This window comes from Salmo salar, chromosome 17, assembly GCF_965601325.2.
Source record: "Salmo salar chromosome 17, fSalSal1, whole genome shotgun sequence".
In the NCBI taxonomy this organism is placed as follows: Eukaryota; Metazoa; Chordata; class Actinopteri; order Salmoniformes; family Salmonidae; genus Salmo; species Salmo salar.
In genome coordinates, this window is record NC_138307.1 from 58,383,250 (window position 1) to 58,409,894 (window position 26,645).

At 44.1% G+C, this 26,645-nt stretch overlaps 1 protein-coding gene and 2 pseudogenes across 3 annotated transcripts; 2 read left to right on the top strand and 1 right to left on the bottom strand.

The window, feature by feature from the left end:
- The first annotated feature begins 95 nt into the window (after nucleotides 1-95).
- On the top strand, nucleotides 96-7,403 carry LOC106576233 (glycosyltransferase 8 domain-containing protein 2-like; annotated as a pseudogene). Its single transcript, XR_014381185.1, has 9 exons — nucleotides 96-346; nucleotides 1,274-1,371; nucleotides 1,880-2,078; nucleotides 2,274-2,391; nucleotides 2,480-2,564; nucleotides 2,674-2,784; nucleotides 3,050-3,216; nucleotides 3,435-3,547; nucleotides 3,710-7,403. The product of XR_014381185.1 is annotated as a glycosyltransferase 8 domain-containing protein 2-like (transcript).
- LOC106576234 (endoplasmin-like) lies at nucleotides 4,538-14,427 on the bottom strand (annotated as a pseudogene). Its single transcript, XR_014381061.1, has 16 exons — nucleotides 14,343-14,427; nucleotides 11,084-11,186; nucleotides 10,473-10,614; nucleotides 9,928-10,044; nucleotides 9,198-9,529; nucleotides 8,465-8,696; nucleotides 8,221-8,337; nucleotides 7,821-7,958; nucleotides 7,625-7,702; nucleotides 6,560-6,625; nucleotides 6,167-6,436; nucleotides 5,714-5,959; nucleotides 5,431-5,567; nucleotides 5,202-5,280; nucleotides 4,924-5,079; nucleotides 4,538-4,720 (listed from the first exon to the last, which is right to left on the bottom strand). The product of XR_014381061.1 is annotated as an endoplasmin-like (transcript).
- Nucleotides 13,094-25,418, top strand: ttc41 (tetratricopeptide repeat domain 41). The gene is made up of 17 exons (XM_014153278.3): nucleotides 13,094-13,324; nucleotides 16,816-17,655; nucleotides 17,857-18,043; nucleotides 18,206-18,423; nucleotides 19,833-19,990; nucleotides 20,134-20,617; nucleotides 20,792-21,031; nucleotides 21,276-21,465; nucleotides 21,674-21,867; nucleotides 21,985-22,044; nucleotides 22,134-22,264; nucleotides 22,604-22,793; nucleotides 22,931-23,081; nucleotides 23,278-23,430; nucleotides 23,615-23,775; nucleotides 23,899-24,025; nucleotides 24,145-25,418. Exons 2-17 carry the CDS (start codon nucleotides 16,851-16,853, stop codon nucleotides 24,764-24,766), a joined length of 4,071 nt encoding a protein of 1,356 aa, XP_014008753.2. The 5' UTR covers nucleotides 13,094-13,324; nucleotides 16,816-16,850; the 3' UTR covers nucleotides 24,767-25,418.
- Nucleotides 25,419-26,645: the final 1,227 nt, after the last annotated feature.

Here is a 26,645-nt window from a genome sequence, read left to right on the forward strand (position 1 = left end):
CGGGCTCATGTGAAGCCCAATATTAAACTATTAGTGTTGATTTGGAGGTATGTTTGTCAGAGGGGTTTTCCTGTATTTAACAGCAGTGGGGAGGACTGTGACTATCTGAGAGGACTGTCAGATCTTGTTCGGGAGCACCTTTGGGAAGGATTTATGTCTGTGAAGACACCCTTCTGGATCCTCAGCTGTGCACCAATGCCAAGGAATATGGCACTCCCTCCCTCGCTTACTCTTTGTCTATTTGTCTTAGTGTCTGTCTGCCTTTGAATCTCACTGCTCTCTGGGTTCTCTCTGTCTTTTCAGATGTGGCTGGAAGAAACATGAACAATGGCTCTTTTGAGGAAAAGTGAGTGACCACAGGATTGCCCCTGTAATTACCCTCGCCTATACTAGTTTTGACATCATTACCTTTTCATATATATTAAATGAGTAATAAAACATTGTTGCATGTAAATACTCTTGTAAACGTGGTGGCTGTAGCGGAGATGGTAAAGCAAAACCCCCCCAGATTCCTCTGGAGTATACTTTGCCTCAGCTGAGATGGAACGCTTCCAACACCTCCATAAATTATGTTTGAGACTCTCTCTCTCTGTGTGTGTGTTGCCAATCCCAAATGTTCCTCAACACTGATGAGGTAACCAGGAAAGCGAGCCTGTAAAATAGTCCCATTTCATCATCTAAGTCATCTGTTCTTCACATTCAATACATGATGCAACTATTTAAAGGATTTTTTCATTAGTTTTCACAACAGTTGTGCCTTGTTCTACACCCTTATTTTCTACAGTCTATACTTTACTTAGAAAGTTAACAGATGCCTTTACTCAAACAACACAAACAGGTGATTTTTGGCACAGAGTACAGTTGGTAGCCTGGCTTTTAAAATTTTCCAGAAGTGAAGCAATATTTTAATGACTATTTTATTTGTTATTGTTGAGGCAGACAGTTTAGGTCATCCAGGGGTGAATGTGTCAGCACAAGATTGATGCCACTCAGGTTGACTACAGCTGACACATGGTTGAGGTGTGTGGATAGGAAGAGAAGGTATAACTATTTTATTAGGTAGAATTAGTCGTGCCACCTGGAGGATGAGTCGTTTGTTTGAGTATCTCAGCAATATGTGATCTGCCATGATTGGATAAGAGGTGACAGCATTATAGTGGAAACTGTGCTTAAGTTGAACTGATCCAGTTTGGAAGGACCTCTGCTTCAGTTCCCTTGCATCTGACTTTATTGAATGGTCCCTTTCTCTCCCTCTCTCTCTGCTGTGTCACAGTAAACCATATCCTGCTCATGATGCTGGTTCTCATAGTGTGTCTACTCCGCACAGTAAGCTGTTCAGAGGCCCGTCTCGGCCCAAACTCAAACTCACAGGTAATTCCCTCCAGCTTCTTTAACAGGTCCCACTCTATAGACATGCTGACCTGAGAGCCAGGTGCAGGCCACAGCAAGAGAAAGGAACTAGGACTTGGCAGCACAAAAACCTGCTAAGAACAGCAGTTGGCATGAGGCTATGAATGCTTGTTGATTTAAAAATAAGCATTTCCTTTGCCTCTTATGGGATAGCTTTTAGGGGGCAAATTATTTAGCAATTGAAATAGTTGTAATAGCTTTTAAAAATAGATGTGACTACTTTTGGTATTTTATTAGGATCCCCATTAGCTGTTAAAAGCAGCAGCTACAGTACTCTTCCTGGGGTCCACACAAAACATGAAACATAATACAGAATGACATAATACAGAACATCAATAGACAAAAACAGCTCAAGGACAGAACTACATAATTTAAAAGAAAGGCACACGTAGCCTACGTATCAATGCATACACACAAACTATCTAGGTCAAACTTAACCAAGCCCAAACTGGTTGTACTTCCCTCACAGAAACCAGGAAGGACCCAGAGCGTGCGCCAAAAGGTCCTGTGGAGAAGGCTGCGGAGGGAGAGGATGACATCCCAGTGGTCATCTGTGCTGCGGAGGAACGAATGGGCAGTGCCATGGCAACCAACAGCATCTATAGCAACACAGATGCCAGCGTGTTCTTCTACATTGTCACTCTTCGTGATTCCATCAAGCTGACAAGGTGTTTCACACTAATCCCTCCCCCTTCCATTGTCACTGCTTGATGTGTAGCAATTTCAGTTCCTAGTACCAACCCAGGATGTTTTAATGAATTGATTATCTGAATTGTTTCAATAAAGGCCTCAAAGGACAACTGAGAAATTACTTTAAAATGGAGTGAGTTGAACTGTCATTATGTTCATGTGTGTTTTCATAGACAGTACATAGAGAAGACCGAGCTGAAGGGCATCAAGTATAAGATTCTGGAGTTCAACCCCATGGTTCTGAAAGGGAAGGTGAAACCAGACTCCTCCCGACCAGATCTGCTGCACCCAGTGAGTACACACACACACTCACATAGGAAGTAATTATAACCTAACCACAGTCACTGTCCCTAAAGTCCCTGCTTTGATTGTTTTGCAGCTGAACTTTGTGCGCTTTTACTTGCCGCTCCTTGATATCAGCCACAAGAGGGTGATCTACTTAGACGACGATATCATTGTGCAAGGTGCAGAAATGTGTCCTTATCTTTGTGCCATACAGTCCAGTTTTGTCTTGAGCTGTAGTTGACATAAATTGGTGTCTGCATTTTCAGTATTTACATTCAGTAACGACAGGTGACATCAAGGACTTGTACCATACCAAGCTGGAGAAAGGCCATGCTGCTTCCTTCGCCACAGGCTGACCTGCCTTCCACCCACGAGATGGTGCGCAGCATGGGCATGCAGGTCAGTGTCATTTCTTTTTTGCCACAAGAGGGCATTTTTTGCCAAAATAAGATCAGAGGTACCTCTATTACAATCAATCCTGGTAAAAGGACAATATATTGAACTTGAGTTTATCCTACACCTAGCCTAGAAGATACTCTCTAATTCTCTTCTGAAATAACAACCTGACAAGCTGTCTCATAAATCTCAACGCTGAGTAAACTATCAGTTTGTCTCCGATTCTGAATCCAAATCAAATTCCTTCCCTAATGACCCTGTCTCCCAGACATCGTACATGGGCTTCCTGGACTACAGGAAACAGGAAGTGAGAGACCTGGGGATCAACCCCAGCGACTGCTCCTTCAACGCTGGGGTGTTTGTGGCCGACATTGGAGAGTGGAAGAAACAGAAGATCACCAAACAGCTGGAGAAATGGTTGCAGGAGAACTTAAAGTGAGTAGAGAAGTATGTTTGACCTGTGATCATGTTTTTCCACATAACCACCAAACTGACCTAAGACCAGGTGAATCCAGAATAAATGAACCCTGCTGTCTATAACAATAATAAATAATAAGCAGATATTACTATGAAAGCTTAATATTTCTGTTTCATTTCAATATTATAAGGGAAATTAAATATAAATGTTCTACTTTGATGCCCTCCTTCCCTAGGGCAAACATATACAGCAGTGCCATGGCAGGGGGCGTGGCGACTCCTCCTATGCTGATCGTGTTCCATGACAAATACACAATCATCGATCCTCTGTGGCACGTCCGACACCTGGGTGAGATCGCCTCACCTTGATGACATCACCACACCTCATACATAGCACAGCAGAGCCACGTATAGAGATATGGCTCTGGTACACAGGCCTGGGTGTCATAATGTAGGATAGAGCTACTTCTAGAGGCTGATTTACTGTGTATTCTGTTCTCTTCTCCTATAGGCTGGAGCCCAGACGCCCGCTACTCTGAGACCTTCCTCCAGGGGGCCCATCTGCTGCACTGGAACGGCCGCTTCAAGCTCTGGGACTACCCTTGTGTCCACCTGGACCGGTGGGAGAAGTGGTTCATCCCAGACCCCACCGGGAAATTCTTGTTGGTACGGCCTGAGGGTAAAATCTGAGGGATGTTGAACAGAGGTTGTGTAGGGTCATTTCAGACTGTGAACAGTAAATATTGTGGAGGCCTCTTTCTGATAAATCCTATTGCTGTTTTAACATTTTTTGAGATGGTATTTCTTTGAGGGTTCCTATCAAAACGTCTTCAAGAACTCCAAGCTAGACATGTACAGAATCAAAATGTATATGGTCGTTGTGAGATGAGTGAGCATAATTGTATTGGTTGTTTTGACTTGAAACTCAACAATGTGATCTCTTAAAGCTTTTTCCTAAGTAAAAAGCTGGAAATTTGACTGTGGAAAGTCTGAATTGGCTGACTATTGGCTAATAAAGAACAGAAATGACAGGTAAAAAGAAGACACCACAGGTGAGAGATTACCTTTCCAGAAACATTTAATGGTTCTTGTGACAGGAAGTCAGCACTCCATAACCATAACCGGCTCAGTTAAATATTAACAAATTTACAGTCATGTAGAAATGTAGAAAATAATCAACAGAAGCTCCTAAAATCCAAACACCCACCCGATCCTTTTCATCAGAGAAAATGGACCTAGTTCCAGTCAAAGCTCTGCCCCCCAGTTCGCTCCCTCACCCTTCCCTCCCACCCCCTCGCTCAGTCTGTCTCACAGCTCATCCCTTCCTGTGGCTCCCTGGAAAGAGCAAAATGAAAAACACATCCGTACATGAAGCAAAAAGGACCATCACTATCTATTGCGTGTCTTACTAACATTACTAATACTCTTTTCCCCAGTTCTGTGCTAGACTCCCCTCCCATCTTACCAAATCTTCATCTTCCTCCTCATCTGCTTTAACCTCCTCCTCTGGCTCCTCCTCTGGCTGTGACAGGTAAGGAAGTTAAGATAAGCGAAGATATACCTCTTCGTGCCCATTCCCCAAATCAATTCTCGTATACAGAATCCAGCCATAATGTACTGCATTATAACACACTTTGCATAGTCAGTGTTTATTATATTGGTGAAGTAGCAGTAAGTATTCAGATCCTGTTTACACATGGGTAATGTTAGTTATATTGAGCGTACCTCTTCATTGAGGTCCACGTTCATGCTGAGTCGGAGCATGCGTTCTATCCGGTCTCCATAGGCCTTGGTGTCAGCCAGCTGGTAGCCTGACCGTAGTGTGGCCGTCTCAAACAGCACCACAGCCAGGTCTGAGGCCGTCTGGTCCTCTGCATTCTCCTGAGGTAGGGAGGAGAATTTGATAGGTTCCTAACAGTATGTATGATTCATTGGCGTAAATTTGAAATAGAAGGGTGTATGCCCGGAAAAGCAATTTGTGTTGAATTCTAAATGGTACTCACATTTATTCTCTTCAACATTTCTTTAATCAGAGGGTGTTTGGGGTTGATTTCGAGTGTTTTCTTCTGGCTTGCATAATAACTGGACAACAGAAATAAAAGGTGTCAACATGGTAATAAGCAGAAACTATGTCAACACCCTCTAGGACTTGAGCCACTACGAGTTCTTGTAAGGTCTTATCCTACAGAACATATACTGAACATTAGGTCAAAATGGTTTCACATTGCTCACTTTGTGGATATGTCTTTTCCTGTCTGGTAGGCCTGTGCCTTCATGATCCTCTCCATGTTACCGGACCAGCCGTACTGGCTGGCTACCAGGGCACAGGGAGAGTTGGTCAGCCTCTGGGACAGCACAGCCTTCTCGATCTACAGACCGATCAAACAGAGAAGATTCAGCTTTAAGCTTTTTCAAGACTTGGGCAAACATTTTCAAACAGAGGAGATGCCATCTGACTAGTGTCTATCCAATAACAATGCACATTCCCATTGAGCCTATTGAGAAGACCCCTAACCTTGTCCTTCAGGGCCCTGTCCTTCATCCAGGTTGTGAGAGGTTCATACTCCTTCTCCAGGGCCTCCCTCTTCTCCTTGGTCTTGTCGCTCTCGTCAAACTTGACGCCCTCCTTGGCCACGTTCTGGAAGCGCTTGCCGTCGAACTCCGGTAGGGCCTGGATACAGTACTCATCCACAGGCTCTGTCAGGTAGACGACCTCGTAACCCCTTTTCAACAGCTTCTCCACGAAGGGAGACGACTCGGCCTGACGGAAAAGATGGAGGGGAAATTAAGCTCAGGGCACGATACAGCAAACTGTCGGACATTTGATATAGGAAGGAGGCTACTATGTTTTACAGATCCTGACTCTTCATTACAAGGTTTATAACTAACTCCGCTATTATGCTCTACATTTACAAACCTACATATTCTATTTTCTATCACAAAACAGTGTTCTCATCCAGACCCTCACCTCCTTTCTGCTGGTCCCAGCCATGAAGTAGATCTTATCCTGTTTCTCCTTCATCCTCTCTACGTACTGTTCCAGGCTGGCCAGCACCGTGTTGCTGTTGGAGGTCTGGAAACGCAGCAGCTTGGCCAGACGGGTCCGGTTGGAGTGGTCCTCGATCACACCCAGCTTGATGTTGGTGCCAAACTCCTTCCAGAACTTCTCATTGTACTGCTCCTCTGCGATCTTCTTGATCATGTCCAGGGTCTTGCGCACCAGCTTCTTGCGAATGACCTGGCCGAAGAGGCATGTTAAGTATGTTGTTAGCGGAGTTGTTGAGTGAAAAGTGGTTGAGTTTAGTGTTGAGGTCCAGGTGGGTTTCGTTGTTTGATAGAGGGAATTGAAAGCAAGCCTCACCTTGAGAAGTTTGTGTTGCTGGAGAGTTTCTCTTGAGACGTTCAGAGGAAGGTCATCGGAGTCAACCTGATGGAACAGAGAAGAAATTTAAAGATGCAATATGCAAAAATTGCTTTGCCATTTCCTGGTTGCTAAAATTCTAAGTTTGTATTGTGTAGAAAATTACTGTACCATGTAAACCGCTGAGAAATATATTTCCATAACCAAAAATATAGTTTTTTCAGCTGTTTGAAGCTGGAGTAAAAAAACGAAAGACGTAAAAACTAAACTTAAGAACAGGAAGCATAGAAATAGCACACAAACCAGATCTACTGCTTCTTACACTTGCTTTCAATGAGAATTATAGATCTATAACACACTTTTCTACGTGAAATTGCAGCTTTAACATTCAATCAATCCTCAATGGGTGCACTTATATAGCCTGGGTGTCACGTCCTGACCAGCAGAGGGAGTAGTTGTTTAGTGTTTTGGTCAGGACGTGGCAGAAGGATGTTTGTTTTGTATGGTGGGGGTTTTGTGTGTGTTGTAGAGGGGTGTTTGATTTATGTGTTCCTGGGTTTTGGGTGTATGTTCTAGGTTAGTATGTTCTAGGTTGTATTTCTGCATTCTGTCTAGTTTAGGTTTTCTATGTTTAAGTTTGGGTGCTGGACTCTCAATTGGAGGCAGGTGTTTCTCGTTGCCTCTGATTGAGAGTCCTATATATGGGTAATTGTTTGGTGTAGTGTTGTGGGAGATTGTTTCTTGTTTTGCCTGTGTGAGCATGACAAGACTGTTTTGTTGTTCGTGAGTTCTTAATTTTGGTGTTCACTTTGTTTTTAAAATAAATACAAGATGAGCATCCACATTCCTGCTGCGTTTTGGTCCTCTATTCCCGACGACAACCGTTACACTGGGTACCAGTCTGATTAGCTAACATTTTACTAATTGTACCCCTATCATATGCCAATGTTTAGCATGACAGGAGTGGCAAGGAGTGGAATGATGGCTAAACAGACTGGTATCCAGACTTAACCCTGTCGGTGCTCTTTGGATTAGTTTATGCATCTACTAAGGAATAATACTTACCACTCCTTTCACAAAGTTTAAGTATTTAGGCATCATGTCATGGAAGTCATCAGTGATGTAAACTCTACGCACAAAGAGCTGAGAGAGATGGAAGTTTGTTACTGACAGAGAACTATTACGACACATCAATACTGCACTGAGAACCGCTTGTATGCCAATCCATAGTTGCTTTGTAACCAAATAACTGCTGTGGCACCTTAATGAAGTCGTTCTTCTTAGAACCGTACTCGTCGAAGAGTCCCCGGGGAGCTGCGGCAGGCACAAAGAGGATGGACTTGAAGGTGACCTCCCCCTCTGCTGTGAAGTGGATGTGGGAGATGGGCTCGTCTGTGTCCTGCATGAGCAGAATAGAGTGAGAAGTTATTTACATAGACAACCTCTATCTGTCATTAAACCAGTTGCCTGGCAACTGAAGATTTGCCTGACAAGACCACTTCAGTTCATGTCCAGTCAGATGAGTCATATCTGACCTAAGATCACCCATTGAGACCAGTGTCTGCTAAATCTAAATGGGAATACAGACTTCTATGTAACCACTAAATGGATTAGTATCTGCTAGGAGAGCGAGTCTGAATAAACTCTAGACAAACACCCACCCTGGAGAAGGTCTTGTAGAAGGCCTTGTACTCGTCCTCCTCCACCTCCTTGGCAGGCCTCTGCCAGATGGGCTTGATGTCATTCATCAGCTCCCACTCCCACACTGTCTTCGCCACCTGAGGGGAAAAAAATAAAGGAGAAAGGACAGTCGTTAAAATTGAAAGATACACTTCCATTGAGATTCGCTTCGATGGGATCCATTTCTGCTGCAGACAGTAGTTAGTCTTCAAAACAATGTTTTACCTTCTTCGTCGTTGGCTTGTCTTTGTCCTCCTCCTATTCCTCCACCGCAACCTCAACGTGGTCTTCATCCTTATCTGCTTCTGTCTCATCCTCATCAATAGGCTCCTCTACAGTCTCAGTCTTGCTACTCCATACGTAGATGGGGAAGTTGATGAACTGGGAGTATTTCCTCACAAGGTTCTTGATGGTCTCCAGCTCCAAGTAGTCTGTTGCCTCCTCCTTCATCACCAAACTAGGGGAGAAAAAGAATGCTTTGCAGTGAAGAGCTTCATGTTAGTCATTACAGTTGTGAACCTTTCCAAACATAAGTAGATTCCTCTGGCTGTACCGCCTGAGCGAGACTACAGACTTCTTGACCTTTAAATAAAAGCACAGTAATGAAACAAATGTCCATTACAGTGAAATCCAAATTTGGAGCATTTATTAGTTCAGCTTTGGTTTAACATTTGGGTCTCTGTCTAATTTAGACAGCCTTTTGATTGAATGTTCCACAGCCAGTAATGCCAAAAAGATCTGAACAAATGAGGCAATAACTACATCATAACATGTATTATTGTTATGAGGGTTTACATTGCTAAACAACAACTAACCATATTCTTCTTCATCATAGACTGTTAACAGAGCTGTCCATATCCAGCCTAAAATTGCCATAGTAAGTACAAATCATCCACATACACTAATGCTAGATTGACTGAATGGTTGCTACTTGCTGACAGTTGCCTTGCTGACTCACGTGATGGTGGTGCCCCTGCCGAGGGTGTCCCCGCGGGGGTCCTCGATGACGGAGAACTCGTTGGAGTCAGACTCCCATATGTGCTGCGTGCCATTGTTGTGCTTCGTGGTTACGATCACCTTATCGGCCACCAAGAACGCAGAGTAGAAGCCCACGCCGAACTGACCAATCAGCTCAGAGGTTGACTGGCCCTCCGTCTGCATCTCTGTCATCTTGTTGAGGAACTCGCTGGTGCCGGACTTGGCGATGGTGCCCAGGTTCCTGACCAGGTCTTCTTTGGTCATGCCGATGCCAGTATCGGTGATGTGGAGCATGTTCTTCTCCTTGTCAGACTGGAGGTGAGGAGAAACAAACAGTGAAATGTTATATTGGGTTTTGGATTACTTTGCATTGTACATGACAGACTTAGCTTGAAACTTTGTTTTATTACTATTAATCTATGCACATTTCGAATAAAAGAAAAGCAAACCAAGTGTGTACAGTAATTATTATTCATTTGTATGTACTCAAAGGGAAAGCACACAATGTCCTGCCGCAGGTGTTGAAAGTTTTGATGTCCCTTTTTGCAAAGCAAAAACTGAGATGTAAATTTAGAGATGTTATCCTAACTACTCTCTCGGTCTCAGGTTTCACTCCAGATAGCTCAGTGAAGGGTTGCTAATTAGCCCACAGTCGGAGGACTGAAAGGGGGCGTCACACAGAAAGCTAACGCTGAGGTACCTTAACAGACCTTGATTTTCACTGTCAGCTCCTCATTACCAGTGAGTGCCTCGTCATTGGTCAGGGACAGCAGCCGGATCTTATCCATGGCATCGGAAGCGTTGGAGATCAGTTCCCTCAGGAAGATCTGGACACAGACAAAAAGAAACATCACCAAATGATTCTTTTGAAAATTGTGTTGTTTTTTTTTTTTTTTAAACTACAATACAAAGACAATACTAATGGCCGCTCCCATCAGTGGGTGTACTAGTCAGTTGGTGCGCTCGCCCCCACCTACCCAGAGATGCCGGCAGGGCGAAGCACCACCCCGAAACGACATTCCTAACTATCTCAACCCTTATTCAATGACTTTAAGTTACCTCGCTGAACCTCTCAGGTTTATGCAATGATAGATAGCCAGATGGACTCGTTGTGAACTCATTTCTAATTAAACAAATGACAAAATATTGCTTAATGAGAGTTAAAGAAATTAATATTTATTGTATTGCCCTATTATTACTATAAGCGTAAACGTTCAAAACACCATTGTCTATATAGATCGGAGCAGACACTAACCTCTTTGTTCTTGTACAGGGAGTTGATGATGAGCTTCATCATCCTGTTCACCTCGGCCTTGAAGACATGCTTTTCTGATTTCTCCCGGATTTCCTTTATCTGCGCTGCGTTCAGGCCATCTAGCTGGATAGCCTCCTCTTCCCTGGAAGAACAGAAGTGTAATCAGAGATCAGCACAAACAAGGTACATAGACTCAAGATTTCCCCAAAGAGAATATTTATAGAGGCCTCATCTGCGTGACTGGTAATAGGGAAACCCCGTATAAATGTTGTGTGTTGCTCTCTAACGAACTGAAGAATGATCAGGTGTACTTCTACAGGCTTAATAGGAACGGATGTAAAGCCAAAAATTAAATAGTACATCAACAAATCTCCACTCAGTCTTTGTGCAAATAAGAGGATGGTACATGGGTTTTATCTTTTACTGAAAATAGCAAGCCGAAAGGAGAGAAGGCAAGTAGTTCCCATGGTTCATGTAAGGTCAGTATAAAGGGTTGTGTTTTGGAAAAGAGGGAGGAAGTAGAGAAGTCTAATGGGGCGCTCTTGTCACCAGTTAGTCTCAAGACTTACTGCATGACAGAACACTCTGCTGAAATATTTAAACACATTTACCTCTGGACTACCTCGTCATCTGTCCGGGAGCCATCTCTACTTTTGCCCAAGTCCTCCTCCACTGTCCCATCAATGTCAACCTCATCCTCCGCTCTGACAGAACCTGTAGATGAAATAAAATTAAACATAGATCTGAGGGTTTAAACAATAAAAACTTATACCCAGTAAAAATACAACTATTTTGTATTAATAACTTAAATTGACCCATGTCATGTGACAGAACAACCACTGGGCCATAAATTCACTAAGTTCATCTGGTAGCCAGTCTTCCCCTCTATCTGGAAGCATAACAGCCACAATACTACATCTCATTGACTCCTTCCATAGAGGGCATGGCACTTTTCCATCTCAGAACGGACCGATACTGTACTAATAAACTGATAAGCTCCGGGAAAAAGTTCACTTTCACTGCTGATAAAGATTTGATACCTTTTCGGTTTCCATCTTTATACCCACATAGCAAACTGATTGCACTGTCCACAGCAAACAGATTATTATATGGGTAGTTAGCAGTGATGCAAAGTACTTAAGTAAAAATACTTGAAAGTACTACTTAAGTAGTTTTTGGAGGTAAATGTACTTTACTATTTATATTTTTGACAACTTTATACTTTTACTTAACTACATTCCGAAAGAAAATAATGTACTTTGTACTCCATACATTTTCCCTCTTCACCCAAAAGTACTCGTTACATTTTTAATGCTTAGCAGGAGAGGAAAATTGTCTAATTCACATACTTATCAAGAGAACATCCCTGGTAATCCATACTGCCTCTGATCTGGCGGATGTATTAAACTCCGTGTATAAATTATGGGTTGGAGCGTACCCCTGGCTCCCCGTAAATTAAAAAAAAAGAAAAGAAAATGGTGCCGTCTGGGAATTTGAAATGATTTATACTTTTATGTTTGATCCTTAGGTATATTTAAAACCAATTACTTTTACTCAAGTATGATTTTTACTTGTCATTTTCGATCTTTACTTTTACTCAAGTATGACAATTGGGTACTTTTTACACCATTGGTAGTTAGTTGTTGATAACTGGAACAAATAGAGCATAACTGTGTGGGATGAGGGTGTTTAGAATCGTGCTTCTGTTTAGTCGGTGTGGTTGTGGAAGCAGAGGTCTTAGGTATGACATTGCAGTGTCAATATGTACAAAATGTTAAGTAAAAATCTGAATAACGTGCCCATAAAGCAAACAACCATAACGTCCAGATATGATGAATGAAAAAAGAGAAGCATTAGGCATTTATTTCAATGTTAGTCTGGCTCCACAGGATTCAGATGAAGAGAAAGTACCAGAAACTCGCAAATCAGTCCTAGGTTTTCTACAATGTTACCCATTTGACACACTTATCGGTCAACAAAACATTGCACTGCAATCAAAAGATGGCATTTTAGCACATTCACTGCTGCTTATACTGCAACTATAAGAAAATATCATGACATGACAAGTAGCAGCAAAGAAGTTGAAATTCTATTCTATTATGCAATTTATAACTCATACGTACTGAAAGCTAGAAGAGCACAAAGGAGGCATACAATCCACATTCGCTTCATTTTAATAGAAAGAATATATCACTATAGTCCTAGTCCCGTATTTTACTATATTGTACTTTATTCCTACACCCCGGCATAGGCTTGAAACTGTGTGCGTCCAGGGTTGTAGACTACTTTATCTGATCCCCTTTAGAGGAGGTGGATTGATGAAGTGGACTATAGCTGCTCCACACGCACAACAATAACCAATGGCAGAAGCTTTGGCCGCTTCAATCTTACAATCGTAGTATTACATGTCCGATTGTACATGTTCAAAGCGTGGCTAGTGTCCACTGGCCGAATTACACGTTAAACAAGGATTTTGTTATCATAAAAAGCGATAAGATCACGTCTGATACATTGCAACACGTCATTAGAAATATATACATTCGTCAGCACATTTACAGTTATGAGAGGCTCATCCGGAAGCCCATACGTTCACCTTGACTACCACTGTTGCTATGGCTTGTCATACACAACTTCTCAGCGAAGTACTAGGCATGCATTGACATCGACGTTGTACTAAAAAGATCAAGCACCTCAGACTACCTACAAACATGCTTTTATTTTGCCAAATGCATATATTTTGCTAGGGAAAAAAAATCGGATTTTATTTGTAACGTTAATTTTAATCGGGATCACGCAGACAGCCTTGTGATCTGGCAACCATCTCTGGAACAAACTATTGGCCGCTAGTACAGGTATCAACACTTTTATGGAATTTTGTTTGTCAACTATTGTCCATTCACACGTTGTGGCATAGTTTGTGCCTCTGTGTGTGTGTCCACAGGTGCGTGCGTGTGCATCTCTGCTTTGATTTATGAAATGAGTCTATAAGGAATAGCTACTAATCTATTTCAAATGCCAGCATTCACTTGCTTGTGCAACTGTCACAGGTTGTAGACCTCAACACAACATATTTGGTATGGAATAGACCCTCCCCTTTCTTTTTCATGTGATCAGAGTCTTTCTCCTTCCTCACATTGATACCATGCCTGCGACTCAGTTGCAGACACTACCAACCCACCTCTCGACTGCTAACAACATTCAGCTGCTCGTCTACATTAAATTCAACTCCTTCTCCCTCATCTTCAGTCTCAGAACGATTGACAGTTTCAACTCCTCCAACTTCAACTGCACCTCTGGAATTCCAGATTTCCCCCGATTCCACTGACTGGCACCATGATCACTGGAGTGGTCCTGGCTCTCTGCTATCTTTTGGGCATAACATAGCAGTGAAAGCTGTGATCGGCTGTTGGCATCTGTACAGATACAAATTGAGTATGAAACTGTTCTTGAGCCTGGCGTGTCAGATATGCTGAGCCTGCTAATATGCGTGCCGCTATTGGTCTATGCAATACTCTTCAGCTGGGACGTGGGCAAGTCTCTGCAAGCTCTTTGTCTTCGTTGCCTACTGCTGTACATTCTCCAGCCTGCTGACCGTCCTGTTGATGAGTGTCCAGCACGACTACCAAGTTCTGCACCCCAGTGCTGGGCCAGGTGGCGTGATGGGAGTTTGGGGAGGTGGTTGTTTCCCATACTGTGGGGAGTTGTGGTTGTAATATCTTCACCGTTCCTGACAGTCAACATGTTGGAGGGGGAGGACAACCATCTCCATTGTGTTAACATCTCTTATAATACATTAAAGTATAGCCCTGGGGTGGGAGGTTTGGTGATGGCGATACTTGGATTAGTATTATCTGTCTCCCTCCTACTAACATCCTACATCCACCTCCATTAAGACAGTGAAACATTCAGCTTTCTCCCAAAAGTCCAGGATGACCAGACATGTGACCAGTATCATCGTGACTTTTGTCATCTGTTCAATGCCATTCCAAGTTGTTATCATGCTAAACATGTCAGGATATTTGGCCAAGTCTGACAACTTGAAAAACTTCTCTACCAAGTTGTATTTTGTTGTATTACTGACCTATGCCAACAGTTGCCTGAATCCATTTCTCTATGCCTTCGCTTCCCGTAACTTCTGCCAGAAAAATGGCCAGTCAGAAGACACCGTGATGCAGCTTCAAATGGGTCCTGTCAACAGTCCACCAAACATGTTACATATCTGACACACTCAAGTGTTCATTTATGTTACAGGTTAGGCCTACATCAAGCTAGATGTTTTCACATATTGGGTTTTATTAGGTGTGAGTTCATCTTAATTTAGATGTTTATCTTATTTTTCTTAAATGTTCCCCTCTAGTTATGTAGATATCCAGTCACTGAGCAGTTTTATGTGGGAAATATGCACTGTTACCTGCATGTCATGATTTTGCAGTGCATATTTACTAGAGGTCGACCGATTATGATTTTTCAACGCCAATACCGATTATTGGAGGACCAAAAAAAGCTGATACCGATTAATCACACAATTTTTATTAAATGTTTTATATATATATTTGTAATAATGACAATTACAAAAATACTGAATGAACAATTTTATTTTAACTTGATATAATACATTAATAAAATCTATTTAGTCTCAAATAAATAATGAAACATGCTGAATTTGGTTTAAATAATGCAAAAACAGTGTTGGAGAAGAAAGTAAAAGTGCAATATGTGCCATGTAAAAAAGAGAACGTTTAAGTTCCTTGCTCAGAACATATGAAAGCTGGTGGTTCAATATTCCCAGTTCTTCAATATTCCCAGTTAAGAAGTTTTAGGTTGTAGTTATTATAGGAATTATGATGCGTTGACTATTTCTCTCTATACCATTTGTATTTCATTTTCCTTTGACTATTGGATGTTCTAATAGGCACTTTAGTATTGCCAGGCTAATCTCAGGAGTTGATAGGCTTGACGTCATTGTCATGTCCTGACCATAGTAAGCTGTTATTTTCTATGGTAGAGTAGGTCAGGGCGTGACAGGGGGGTTTTCTAGTTTAGTTTTTCTATGTTATGTTCTAGTTTTGTATTTCTGTTGGGCTTTGTTTGGGATGATCTCCAATTAGAGGCAGCTGGTCATCGTTGTCTCTAATTGGAGGTCATATTTAAGTTGGTGTTTGTCCCACCTGGGTTTGTGGGAGATTAATTTTGAGTAGTGTATGTTTCACCTCTGCGTCACGGTTTGTTGTTTTTTGTCATTCAGTTTATTTATGTATTGCATAGTTTCGCATTATAAATAAAATGCGGAACGACACACACGCTGCACTTTGGTCCGCTTCTCCTTACGACAGCCGTGACAGTCATAAACAGTGCAGTGCATCAAACATTGCTAAGAACTGCTGGCAAACGCAGTAACGTTTGAACGAATGCTTACGAGCCAGCTGCTGCCTACCACCTCTGTCTGACTGCTATATCAAATATCAAATCATAGACTTTATTATAATAAACACAGAAATACAAGCCTTTGGTCATTAATATGGTCAAATCTGGAAACTATCATTTCGAAAACAAGACGTTTATTCTTTCAGTGAAATACGGAACCGTTCCGTATTTTACCGAACGGGTGGCAACCCTTAGTCTAAATATTGCTGTTACATTGCACAACCTTCAATGTTATGTCATAATTATGTAAAATTCTGGCAAATTAGGTCGCAACGAGCCAGGCGGCCCAAACTGTTGCATCTGCGTGCAATGAACGCAAGAGAAGTAACACAATTTCCCTAGTTAATATTGCCTGCTAACATGCATTTCTTAACAAAATATGCAGGTTTAAAAAAATATACTTCTGTGTATTGATTTTAAGAAAGGCATTGATGTTTATGGTTAGGTACATTCGTGCAACGATTGTGCTTTTGTTAAATCATCACCCGTTTCGCGAAGTAGGCTGTGATTCGATGATAAATTAACAGGCACCGCATTGATTATATGCAACGCAGGACAAGCTAGTTAACCTAGTAATATCATCAACCATGTGTAGTTAACTAGTGATTATGTGAAGATTTATCTTATAAAAAACAATCAGTTTAATGCTAGCTAGCAACTTACCTTGGCTCCTTGCTGCACTCGCGTAACAGGTGGTCAGCCTGCCACGCAGTTTACTCGTGGAATGCAATGTAATCGGCCATAATCGGCATTAAAAAAAAGCCGATTACTGATTGTTATGAAAACAAGAAATCGGCCCTAATTAATCAGTCAACCTCTAATATTTACACCAATAATACCATGTACTTGCCAAACACTGTAGCTAGATATCTAGTTGATGATTATTCTTGATATGCTTGTTTTTCATTATTTTGTTCAGACAGGCACAGCAGGTCACAGCTACATCGGCCTGAGATGGAACCACAGGAGGGAGGCCGGGGAGGGTCGTACTCCACCGCCCCTCCTGTTACTGCTCCTCTCCAGCCCGTGCTGTGTTCCGTACCTGGAGATCTGTCTCAGGAGTGGCACTACCTGAGAACACAGGTGTTCCCCCACCTGGATGCCCTCTGCCAGGCCAGAGGCACCTGCTTCAGACCATTGGACACCCACTGGGTTGACCGGGAGAGCCATCGTCCCTCTGACCTCCCTGACAATAGTACCTCCCTCTCCTCCCAGCAGTTGAAGATCAGCCTAGACCTTATCACCCGCTCCTCCTCCTTCCTCTGCCTCCTGGGCCACCGATATGGCCCCTTCAGGCTGGAGCAGGACCCCACACCTCTCCCAGCTGCTGGTCCAGAACGAGAAGCCCTCTCAGTGGTGGAGAGGAACCTGCATGTTGCAGCGGAGGGAGGCTACCCCTGGGTCCTCACAGGGAGGAACCAGAAGTGCTCCCTGACAGAGCTGCAGATCACCCAGGCAGCCCTGATGGGTGACACCAGACACTGCTTCTTCTACTTCAGAGACTACTCTTTCCAGGGGGAAGAGGAGGATGAAGACAGGTACACAGATGAAGGTCAGAGGTTGTTGCTGAGCGTGTTCTCCAAACTGACAGAGGAGGAGAGACACAGAGCCAGGGCGCTGAAGAACAGGGTAGTGGACAGCCTGCAACCTGTAAGGTTTTTCAGAACGCTGCAGGATCTGGGGGACCTAGTGAAGAGGGACTGGAAGGGCCTCATGGAACAGCTCTATGGGTCGCTGGACCTGCAGCCAACCTGTTCAGGTAAGTGAACCAGTGCAGCTCAGTTCTGTTAGTTGATCTAGTTCTGTTTACATCTACTTTGTTTAATTCCATTTAGTTCAACCAGCTTTGAAAAGACGGCGAAGATGACTAACTTAGCTCAGTCCGGTTCATATTTGTGTTTTTCCGTGGTCTGCCTGATCTTCCAAGCCCTAAAGCAGTGCTTTCTCCCCTGCTCTTTAGGCCTCCTGGACTCCCTTGATAGATGTTATCATGAAGGTGCTGTCCAGGCTCTGTGTCGCTGGTTTGCCCCCTCCACCCAGACCACTGCTGTCCTGGAGGCACTCAACACATTTACTGCCTCTCTCACTCATTCTGACACGTCTCAGAGTCTAGCAACCTCAAGGAATTCAACTATTAAGTTAACAGGGTAAGAATTTTGGTGTCCACATTAAGCTGGAATCAGTGACGGATTACTGTGAGATTTGCCATACTTAAAAGTAGATGGAGCTATGCATTCATAGTGTTCAGATATTTTTTTATCAATGAAAAACATATTTTGACTGTCCTTCCTATTTCCTTTTGCCCTCAGCCACTATGACAAACGTGATTCCGAGGGGTCGATTTTCCTGCTCTGTGGTGAGAGGGGTTGTGGGAAGTCCTCACTGGCCGCCAGGTGGCTTCAGGAGTTCCGGACGAAGAATCCTAGAATCCCGGCCATCCCTCACTTCTGTGGAATCAGCAGCTCCAGTGTGGATATCAGATCTGTACTGAGACGCATCACCACTGAGCTACGCCTGGCCCATTATGGTAAACACTCCGGAGTGTTATTGCCTATGTCTGTGAGGGATAGAAACGACTACAATAACATCAACCTATTCACTTCTTTGTCATCTAACCCATCAATTCCAAATGTAACCCGTTATAGCACTGTTGTGTACTTACATTCCCAATTTGACATTTATTCAGAAATTTGTTTACACTCAATTACTTTTCCTGTGAATATAACCTTTACTGCTAGATAAGATGTACTTCAATACTGACTTTAAAAATATATATATGTATTTACTTTGTGAGAAACCAAACACAGACCTTGTTCTTCAGAAAGGAACAAGGTCAACATTGTCATACCGCTTGTCTGGTCTAGACCGGTGAGACAGACCGATGGTTCCCTCTCATCTCACTCTTCTAAGTAACTAGTGTGGCATTTCTATTTTTGATATATACATTTGATTTGTTCAGGGGAACCTAATTGAAACCAGGGTCTCATTCTCAATGGTGCCCTGAGAACAAACAATAAACAAATCAACATGATAATACAATAAAACAGCACAAAATAAACTACAAGATACACCAACCATGTCACACATGCAGATACATTGTGGTTCAGTGACACACATGGCCATGGCATAAACAGACGGCCATAGACAGAGGCTATTAGTGCTTTTACTATTTCTTTTTAGTGCAGCCCAGGAGGAAAACTGTTCAAATGAAAATTTTACAAAAAAACAATATTTTGGTGTTTGTTTCATTAGTGCACTCATCAAACTGTGACACATATTTTGAAAGTTCTATATCTTGAAAACTTGATTGATGACATGCAAAACATTTTGGGACTGTATCAACAGTGGGCTAATGAAACCAATACCAAAATATCGTTTTTGAGTGGTATTTCTCTTTAAGTCATTGCTAAGGCTACACATTTACTGTTATTATGTCTCTGTACTAGGGCCCCAGACTGAGTGGAGTGAGGTGTTGTTATTGTGTCTCTGTACTAGGGCCCCAGACTGAGTGGAGTGAGGGGTTGTTATTATGTCTCTGTACTAGGGCCCCAGACTGAGTGGAGTGAGGTGTTGTTATTGTGTCTCTGTACTAGGGCCCCAGGCTGAGTGGAGTGAGGTGTTGTTATTGTGTCTCTGTACTAGGGCCCCAGGCTGAGTGGAGTGAGGGGTTGTTATTGTGTCTCTGTACTAGGGCCCCAGGCTGAGTGGAGTGAGGGGTTGTTATTATGTCTCTGTACTAGGGCCCCAGGCTGAGTGGAGTGAGGGGTTGTTATTGTGTCTCTGTACTAGGGCCCCAGGCTGAGTGGAGTGAGGGGTTGTTATTATGTCTCTGTACTAGGGCCCCAGGCTGAGTGGAGTGAGGGGTTGTTATTGTGTCTCTGTACTAGGGCCCCAGGCTGAGTGGAGTGAGGGGTTGTTATTGTGTCTCTGTACTAGGGCCCCAGGCTGAGTGGAGTGAGGGGTTGCAGCACCATGTAAAGCCAGGTCATGTTGTGGTTCAGGCCTTCTCTGCTGCGGCTGCTCTGGGACCCTGTGTTCTAGTTCTGGACGGACTAGACAGACTTACCGGGACCCTCGAGCTCTCAATGCAGGAGGTAATGCCTTACTTTGCCCAGACCACTACTAGTGGTGGTTCTTGTACAGTGTATTTTACATTGAAATAAATCAAGATTAAAAACAAAGCATATTATTTTATATAGTGAACATGAATTCCTAACGTTTATTAATTCATTGTCAGGTGAAGGACCTATGCTGGCTCCCTGACCCTCTGCCTCCCCAGTGTAAGATCCTCATTACAGCGACCTCCACAGACGTAACCTACCAGAGGCTGACCCTCCGCCCAGACGTTCACACCCTCCCCTGGCCCGGCCTATCAGACCCCTGGGTCCGCCGCAGCGTCCTGCTCCAACACCTTACCCTTCCCTGCCAGGAGCCGCACAGGACCCTGCTGCAATTCATCTTGGGAACCACTACCAGGCTGGGAATGGGCCGCCTGCCGCTGTTCCTGGCGGTGGTGGCTAGCGAGCTGCAGACGTGCCACATCCTGAGGGGGAAGGAGGAGGAGGAGGAGTTGATAGAGGAGTATGTGGAAGTGGATTCTGTGGCGGAGCTGTGGGCCAGGGTGATTCAGCGCTGGATCAATGACTATGGCGGGGTCAGTGAGGGTACGGCCAGTCCAGCCAAAGGAACAGGAGGACCTACCTCTCAGGTGTCCAACATAGGTGGGATCATTTTACCCTCTCTAGTTATTCAGTTGGGAATTATTTTTTTTTAAGTGCCATACAGCAAGAATAACCACTGTAGTGTTTTCTCAATAAAGGTGAAGAATTAACATTGTTAGGTAGGCACTCTATGATGAATTGTTGCATCTAACCTTACTGCTTCCTTCTCTCCAGATCTCAGAGGCTGGGTATGGGACACTCTATGCCTGGTTCACCTCTCCCATGCTGGGCTGACTGAGGAGCAGGTCCTGGTCCTGCTGGAGGTTCTTGGTTATCCTGGGTCCTTACGGGTTCTACCTATGGAGTGGGCCCGGTTCCGCACTGCTGCTGGACCCTGGGTACAGGAGAGACCCAATGGAACACTGTGCCTCACCCATCAATCAATGGGCCAAGCTATGGACCTTCTCCTGCTGAGTGAGTGGCAGACGGGAGTGGAAGTTACAAGCCTAGAAATAGAAAGCATAGAATGGACATTCTACAATGGCCTTCATTTGTTGGTCCTTCCAACATGGTGGTGCTTTTTACTTGGTTCATCATCTTTGTCTAACAATGAAAGTGGAGTATCTGCATGTAAGTGGAACTCTTCTGCACTAAAGAGTCCAACTGACCAATCATTTCATTTCCAATTCTCCTTAGTCTTCTACTTTTTGATCTGTAGGGGTCCGTCCCGGTAAAGGTTCAGGGGGTTTGAGGAGGACCAGACAGGGCTACCATCTCAGCCTGGCCCAGTTCTTCCAGAGGCAGGGCAGGGAGCTCTGTAGCTGGCCTCAGATCCTGGAGGAGCTCCCCTGGCACCTGGAGCAGAGTGAGGCCTGGAGGGAGCTACACACCTTCTTCATAGATCCACAGTAAGAGCATGGACATACACTTCACACATAAGGACACTAGGGGAACACACAGTTACTGTTGGGTAAAATAGTTTAGCCGTAGATTAACTGTCATCATATATTTAACCTAACACATCAAAACTGGGTGAGCCTTTTTATCAGATTACAGATTCACATGTTTATCCATCATTTATTTACATAACGGTATCCACTTACTATCTGACCCTAGGACTGTAGAGCACCTGTCTACAACTTGGAGCCAGTCTCCTCAGCTGAGAATGGATGTTGTCAGGTACTGGACTCTCCTGATCCTCAGAGGTTATGACCCCAACACCTCGTACCAGAGCCTGCTGGGTAAGGGAAGCCACCCTCCTACTTTTATCCAATCAGGGCGATGGGCATTCCCTCCTGCTACACATACAGGTAAAATCATCACGGTTACATATTTCAACATGCATTCAGTGGCGATCAGTTATAACATCATAAAACTGTAGATATACCATCCGTAAATAATGCAGCTATTGTCTCCATTCAATCCAGAGCAGAGAGAGGTACACAGCAACATGGCCTTCATGACTGAGTCCCAAAGTGACGGCAAAGGTAATTATTCATCCCTGATAACAACTTGATTATTGATGATGTCTCAGTGATGATTATGACTGTTTTTGTTGTTTGTTCCCCACCTGTAGAAGAGGGTTGTCAGTGGGATCCAGGTGTGAAAGGGAGAGTGGAGTTGTTGGTCTCTGAGTTGCTGCTCTGTCTGAACAGGAAGGGGGAAGCAGAGCAGATCCTACTGCAGGCTGAGAACACCCTCACGCAGGTTAGTTAGACCCACCGCTCACTCTTAAAGGGAAACTTTATTTTCTTTCATTAGTCCACTGTTGATACCGGCAACATCATCATGATGATGCAAAATAAAACTTAACTGCTGACATGCAAAACATTTCGGGACTATATCAACAGTGGACTAATTTTAATAAATACCAGAAGATTATCCCTTTAAAACCTAGCCACTATGCTAAGACTTTGCTTTAACACTATAATTGCTCTAGTAATACCATTTTATGTTCTTAGTGTATAGACTTTCACACAATTATGAAAGGCTTTCATACAGCCTGCTGAAATGATCGCTCTGCTTCCCAATTTCCTGTCATTTCAGGCTGGTGAGCAGGACCGAGACAGGGAGAGTGTGATGTTACTGCTCACAGTGCGGCAGACTTTGGCTGAGCTCTATGTGGATACGGACCAGCACAGGGAGGCAGAGACATACTGTAGATCAGCTCTGAAGACTGCCCAGACTCTCACCATTACCTGCCTTGAGAGACATGAGAGAATCACTGTTAGAAAGGGTATCTGTCCAGAGTGTTGGGGCACTATGGGTCTCATGTTTTTAAATAATCAACCTGATGTATTGTTTCATTCACAACGTAAGTAAATGCTTTTAGTGTGCTGAAATGATATGTATTTCATGTTTCACCCCTATCAGGTCAGTTGCTTTGTGTACTCTGCCAGCTGCTGTTTGCAGACGACCAAACCATCGAGGCCTCTCAGATACTCAGTGACATCATCAATATGGGACACCACAAACTCCACCTGTGTGCTGAGGCCACTGTATCACTGCTCTGTGGGATACACAGGTGTGTATTAAATAGCATAAATAGGTATAGTCTCATGTGGGACGTTTCTATACTTCATAGGTTCAGCTACAGGGGTTTCTATGTCTTTTGCTGTTTGTTAGACCTAAACCCATGTGAATGACTTTTGGTACTGTATGTCTCAATTTAGGCAAGCTTAGATTAATGTCATGATTTTTTTTAAATGTATATGTGACAGACTCAGCCTGCAAGACCCACGTGGTGCTGAGAAGCACCTCCAGGTTGCCTTGAAGACCAGGAGGCGCTGGTATGGTAGAGAACACCCTCTAGTGGTGGAGGTGGAGGAATGCCTGGCAGACATCTTGGCCGACACCTGCGCTGACACAGCAGGGTGAGACTACATCTCTTCTAGTGTTCTTCTGGTTCTTCTTCTCCTCTTTTTCGTCATTAATTGTGTCCTCCATTGTCTCCTCAGTAGTTTCTTCTCTGTCATTGTTCTCCCTCTTCTCTCTCTTCCTCCTCCCATCCCCTCCTCAGTAGTTAACTCAGTCAGTGACAGTATATTAATGTTACAGTGTGGTGAAGAGTGACATGTTCAGGTTCAGGCAGAGGCTAGCAGTGGAGCTGTATCGACACACGGTGCACGTCAAAGACCAGGACATGAAGCGTTGTTCCCCCACATCGCCACGTCTTCAGGCGAAGGGATGCAGCCTCGCAGGCACCTTGATCAAACTTGGTAATTATTTCATTTTTCAAACAGAAGCACCACAACTCTCAATCATTCTTACACTTTTTTTTCTTCTAGACTGTTAGCAACTGCACAGAGTGTAATATGTTTAGCTTGTGTGTGTCATGGCAGGCAGGCAGATATTTCATGGCTCTGGTAAGACAGAGAGTAGAGAGGCTGTTGAACTGCTGCAGAGAGCTCTGGACCTGTACATCTGCTTCCTGGGATCTGATCACACACTGACCAGGGACTTACAACAGTAAGCCTTCTTTAGCTCCTACACAATTTAAAATGCTAATTTTCTTCTTGCATTTTCATAGGATCTAAGAGAAAGTTACAGGTCATTGGACCTAACAGAGTTGAACTTTGTCCTTTTAGGGTTTTAAACACAGAATCCAGGAGACCTCTTACACCTCGGGTCCCCAGGTCCAGACCCCTCTCCCACCTCTCCACTAGGAGACTAAGCAGTGGGACCAGACCCAACACAGCTGCACCCATCCACTCCCACCTGGCCTGGTACAGGGGAACCACACACACCACTCTGGACCCCTCCGTAAACAGTTCCCTGTCAGCCCCATCCAACAAGTCCCGCAATACACAGCCAGAATTGAAACCAGAATCTGTGAAGTACCAGAACCACAACAACAGACAGAACCTACTGTCTTCTTCTCCCAAGCCCTGGCCTGCCTTCCAGACCACAGTGTTCGGGCCACAGAGTGACATCAGAAACCTGATCTCAGAACTCAAACCCAGACCTGCTTCAGCACCAGGCTTTCGTTCCATAGACAGGACCCGAGTGCTGCATAGGGCAGGCTGGTGCCACCTACCAGGCAGGTACGTGCTGGAGGAACGGACAGTAACAGCTTTGAACAGAGAGATTGGATCCCCTTTGCACACACAGAGATGCACACCGCTGGTCAGACAGACAGGCCAGGGACAGGGACAGGGAGGAGAACAGAGCTGGAGAGACAGAGTGTCTTATTCCGCCAGGAAGCACTAGAGAGAAGAGAAGGATCTAGAGAAGACTGCTCTCATGGTGACCACTGAACTGTTTGAGTGTTTATTCTTTTACCACTTTTGATACCAATCAGCTGTTTTCTTTTCAATATTGAAATTTGTCAAAATACATTTTTTTCCCATATAAATTAAAATATCATTTTTGCATGTTTAAAATGGAGTGATATGGCCCCTATTTTGTACAGAAAATAATTATTTGACTTCACTTCATGTTGTCAAATGAATCGATCCTTTTTTGTTTTCTGTAGGGTTGCATCTAAATATTGATCAAATGTTTTGTAAGATGGTTTAGCTTCTCATCCTGTTGTGCAACAACATTGACCTTTTCTCTCAGAAGGCAATATTTACAGTATTTCTAGGACCCAAAAGTGGGTGATGTAATCAACCATTGTAAGCACTAGTAAACGATGTGAGTGAAAGCATTAATTGAGCAACACGTTACAGATGCTGTGAAGTAGGACTAAGCCGGTTTGGACCTTACCATGTAATGTAGAGTTTGGGTCATGAGTTCAAAGGTGTGTGCTTGTGTAGAATTGAGTGTGTGTGTGTCACCTTTAATAGGGGAGGACGGGCTCGTGGTACTGGCTGAAGCAGAATTGGTAGAATGGTATCAAATACATCAATACGATCCGAATGGTTCATGCTGCGGGCAGGCAGCGGGGTAACTGACCAATAGGAACCCGACAGGTGTTGTGCCGAAAATCTCCCCCCTGCCGGAATCCCCCCCCCCCCCCCCCTTCGCGTGAACGTGCACAAACTACATTTAACATTTACATGTAAGTCATTTAGCAGACGCTCTTATCCAGAGCGACTTACAAATTGGTGCATTCACCTTATAATATCCAGTGGAACAACCACTTTACAATAGTGCATCTAAATCTTTTAAGGGGGGGGGTTAGAAGGATTACTTTATCCTATCCCAGGTATTCCTTGAAGAGGTGGGGTTTCAGGTGTCTCCGGAAGGTGGTGATTGACTCCGCTGTCCTGGCGTCGTGAGGGAGCTTGTTCCACCATTGGGGTGCCAGAGCAGCGAACAGTTTTGACTGGGCTGAGCGGGAACTGTGCTTCCTCAGAGGTAGGGAGGCGAGCAGGCCAGAGGTGGATGAACGGAGTGCCCTTGTTTGGGTGTAGGGCCTGATCAGAGCCTGAAGGTACGGAGGTGCCGTTCCCCTCACAGCTCCGTAGGCAAGCACCATGGTCTTGTAGCGGATGCGAGCTTCGACTGGAAGCCAGTGGAGAGAGCGGAGGAGCGGGGTGACGTGGGAGAACTTGGTAAGGTTGAACACCAGACGGGCTGCGGCGTTCTGGATGAGTTGTAGGGGTTTAATGGCACAGGCAGGGAGCCCAGCCAACAGCGAGTTGCAGTAATCCAGACGGGAGATGACAAGTGCCTGGATTAGGACCTGCGCCGCTTCCTGTGTGAGGCAGGGTCGTACTCTGCGAATGTTGTAGAGCATGAACCTACAGGATCGGGTCACCGCCTTGATGTTAGTGGAGAACGACAGGGTGTTGTCCAGGGTCACGCCAAGGCTCTTAGCACTCTGGGAGGAGGACACAAGGGAGTTGTCAACCGTGATGGCGAGATCATGGAACGGGCAGTCCTTCCCCGGGAGGAAGAGCAACTCCGTCTTGCCGACTAAATTCTTCAATGCTGCGACTTGCTTGCGAGTTGAGAAAACACTAGTAATGTCGGCAGTTTTCGGTTTGCCAATTTGTTTCAAGTGTATTAGTCTAGAAATAAATCTCTTTGCCAAAATTTGTCATCTCTCCCATGTCTTACTCAACTAGTAGTTGTTCTGAAATGTTTATTGCTTGCCTACATTTTACTCCCTCCTCTATGTTTAATATAACACACATACATG

Bases quoted from the DNA above. Each gene is read 5' to 3' on its own strand.
- ttc41 (XM_014153278.3), top strand. From the start codon at position 16,851: ATGGAACCACAGGAGGGAGGCCGGGGAGGGTCGTACTCCACCGCCCCT. The intron at 18,044-18,205 runs GTAAGAATTTTG...TTTTGCCCTCAG, and splicing joins TCAACTATTAAGTTAACAGG to CCACTATGACAAACGTGATT. The intron at 22,265-22,603 runs GTTAGTTAGACC...CTGTCATTTCAG, and splicing joins CTGAGAACACCCTCACGCAG to GCTGGTGAGCAGGACCGAGA.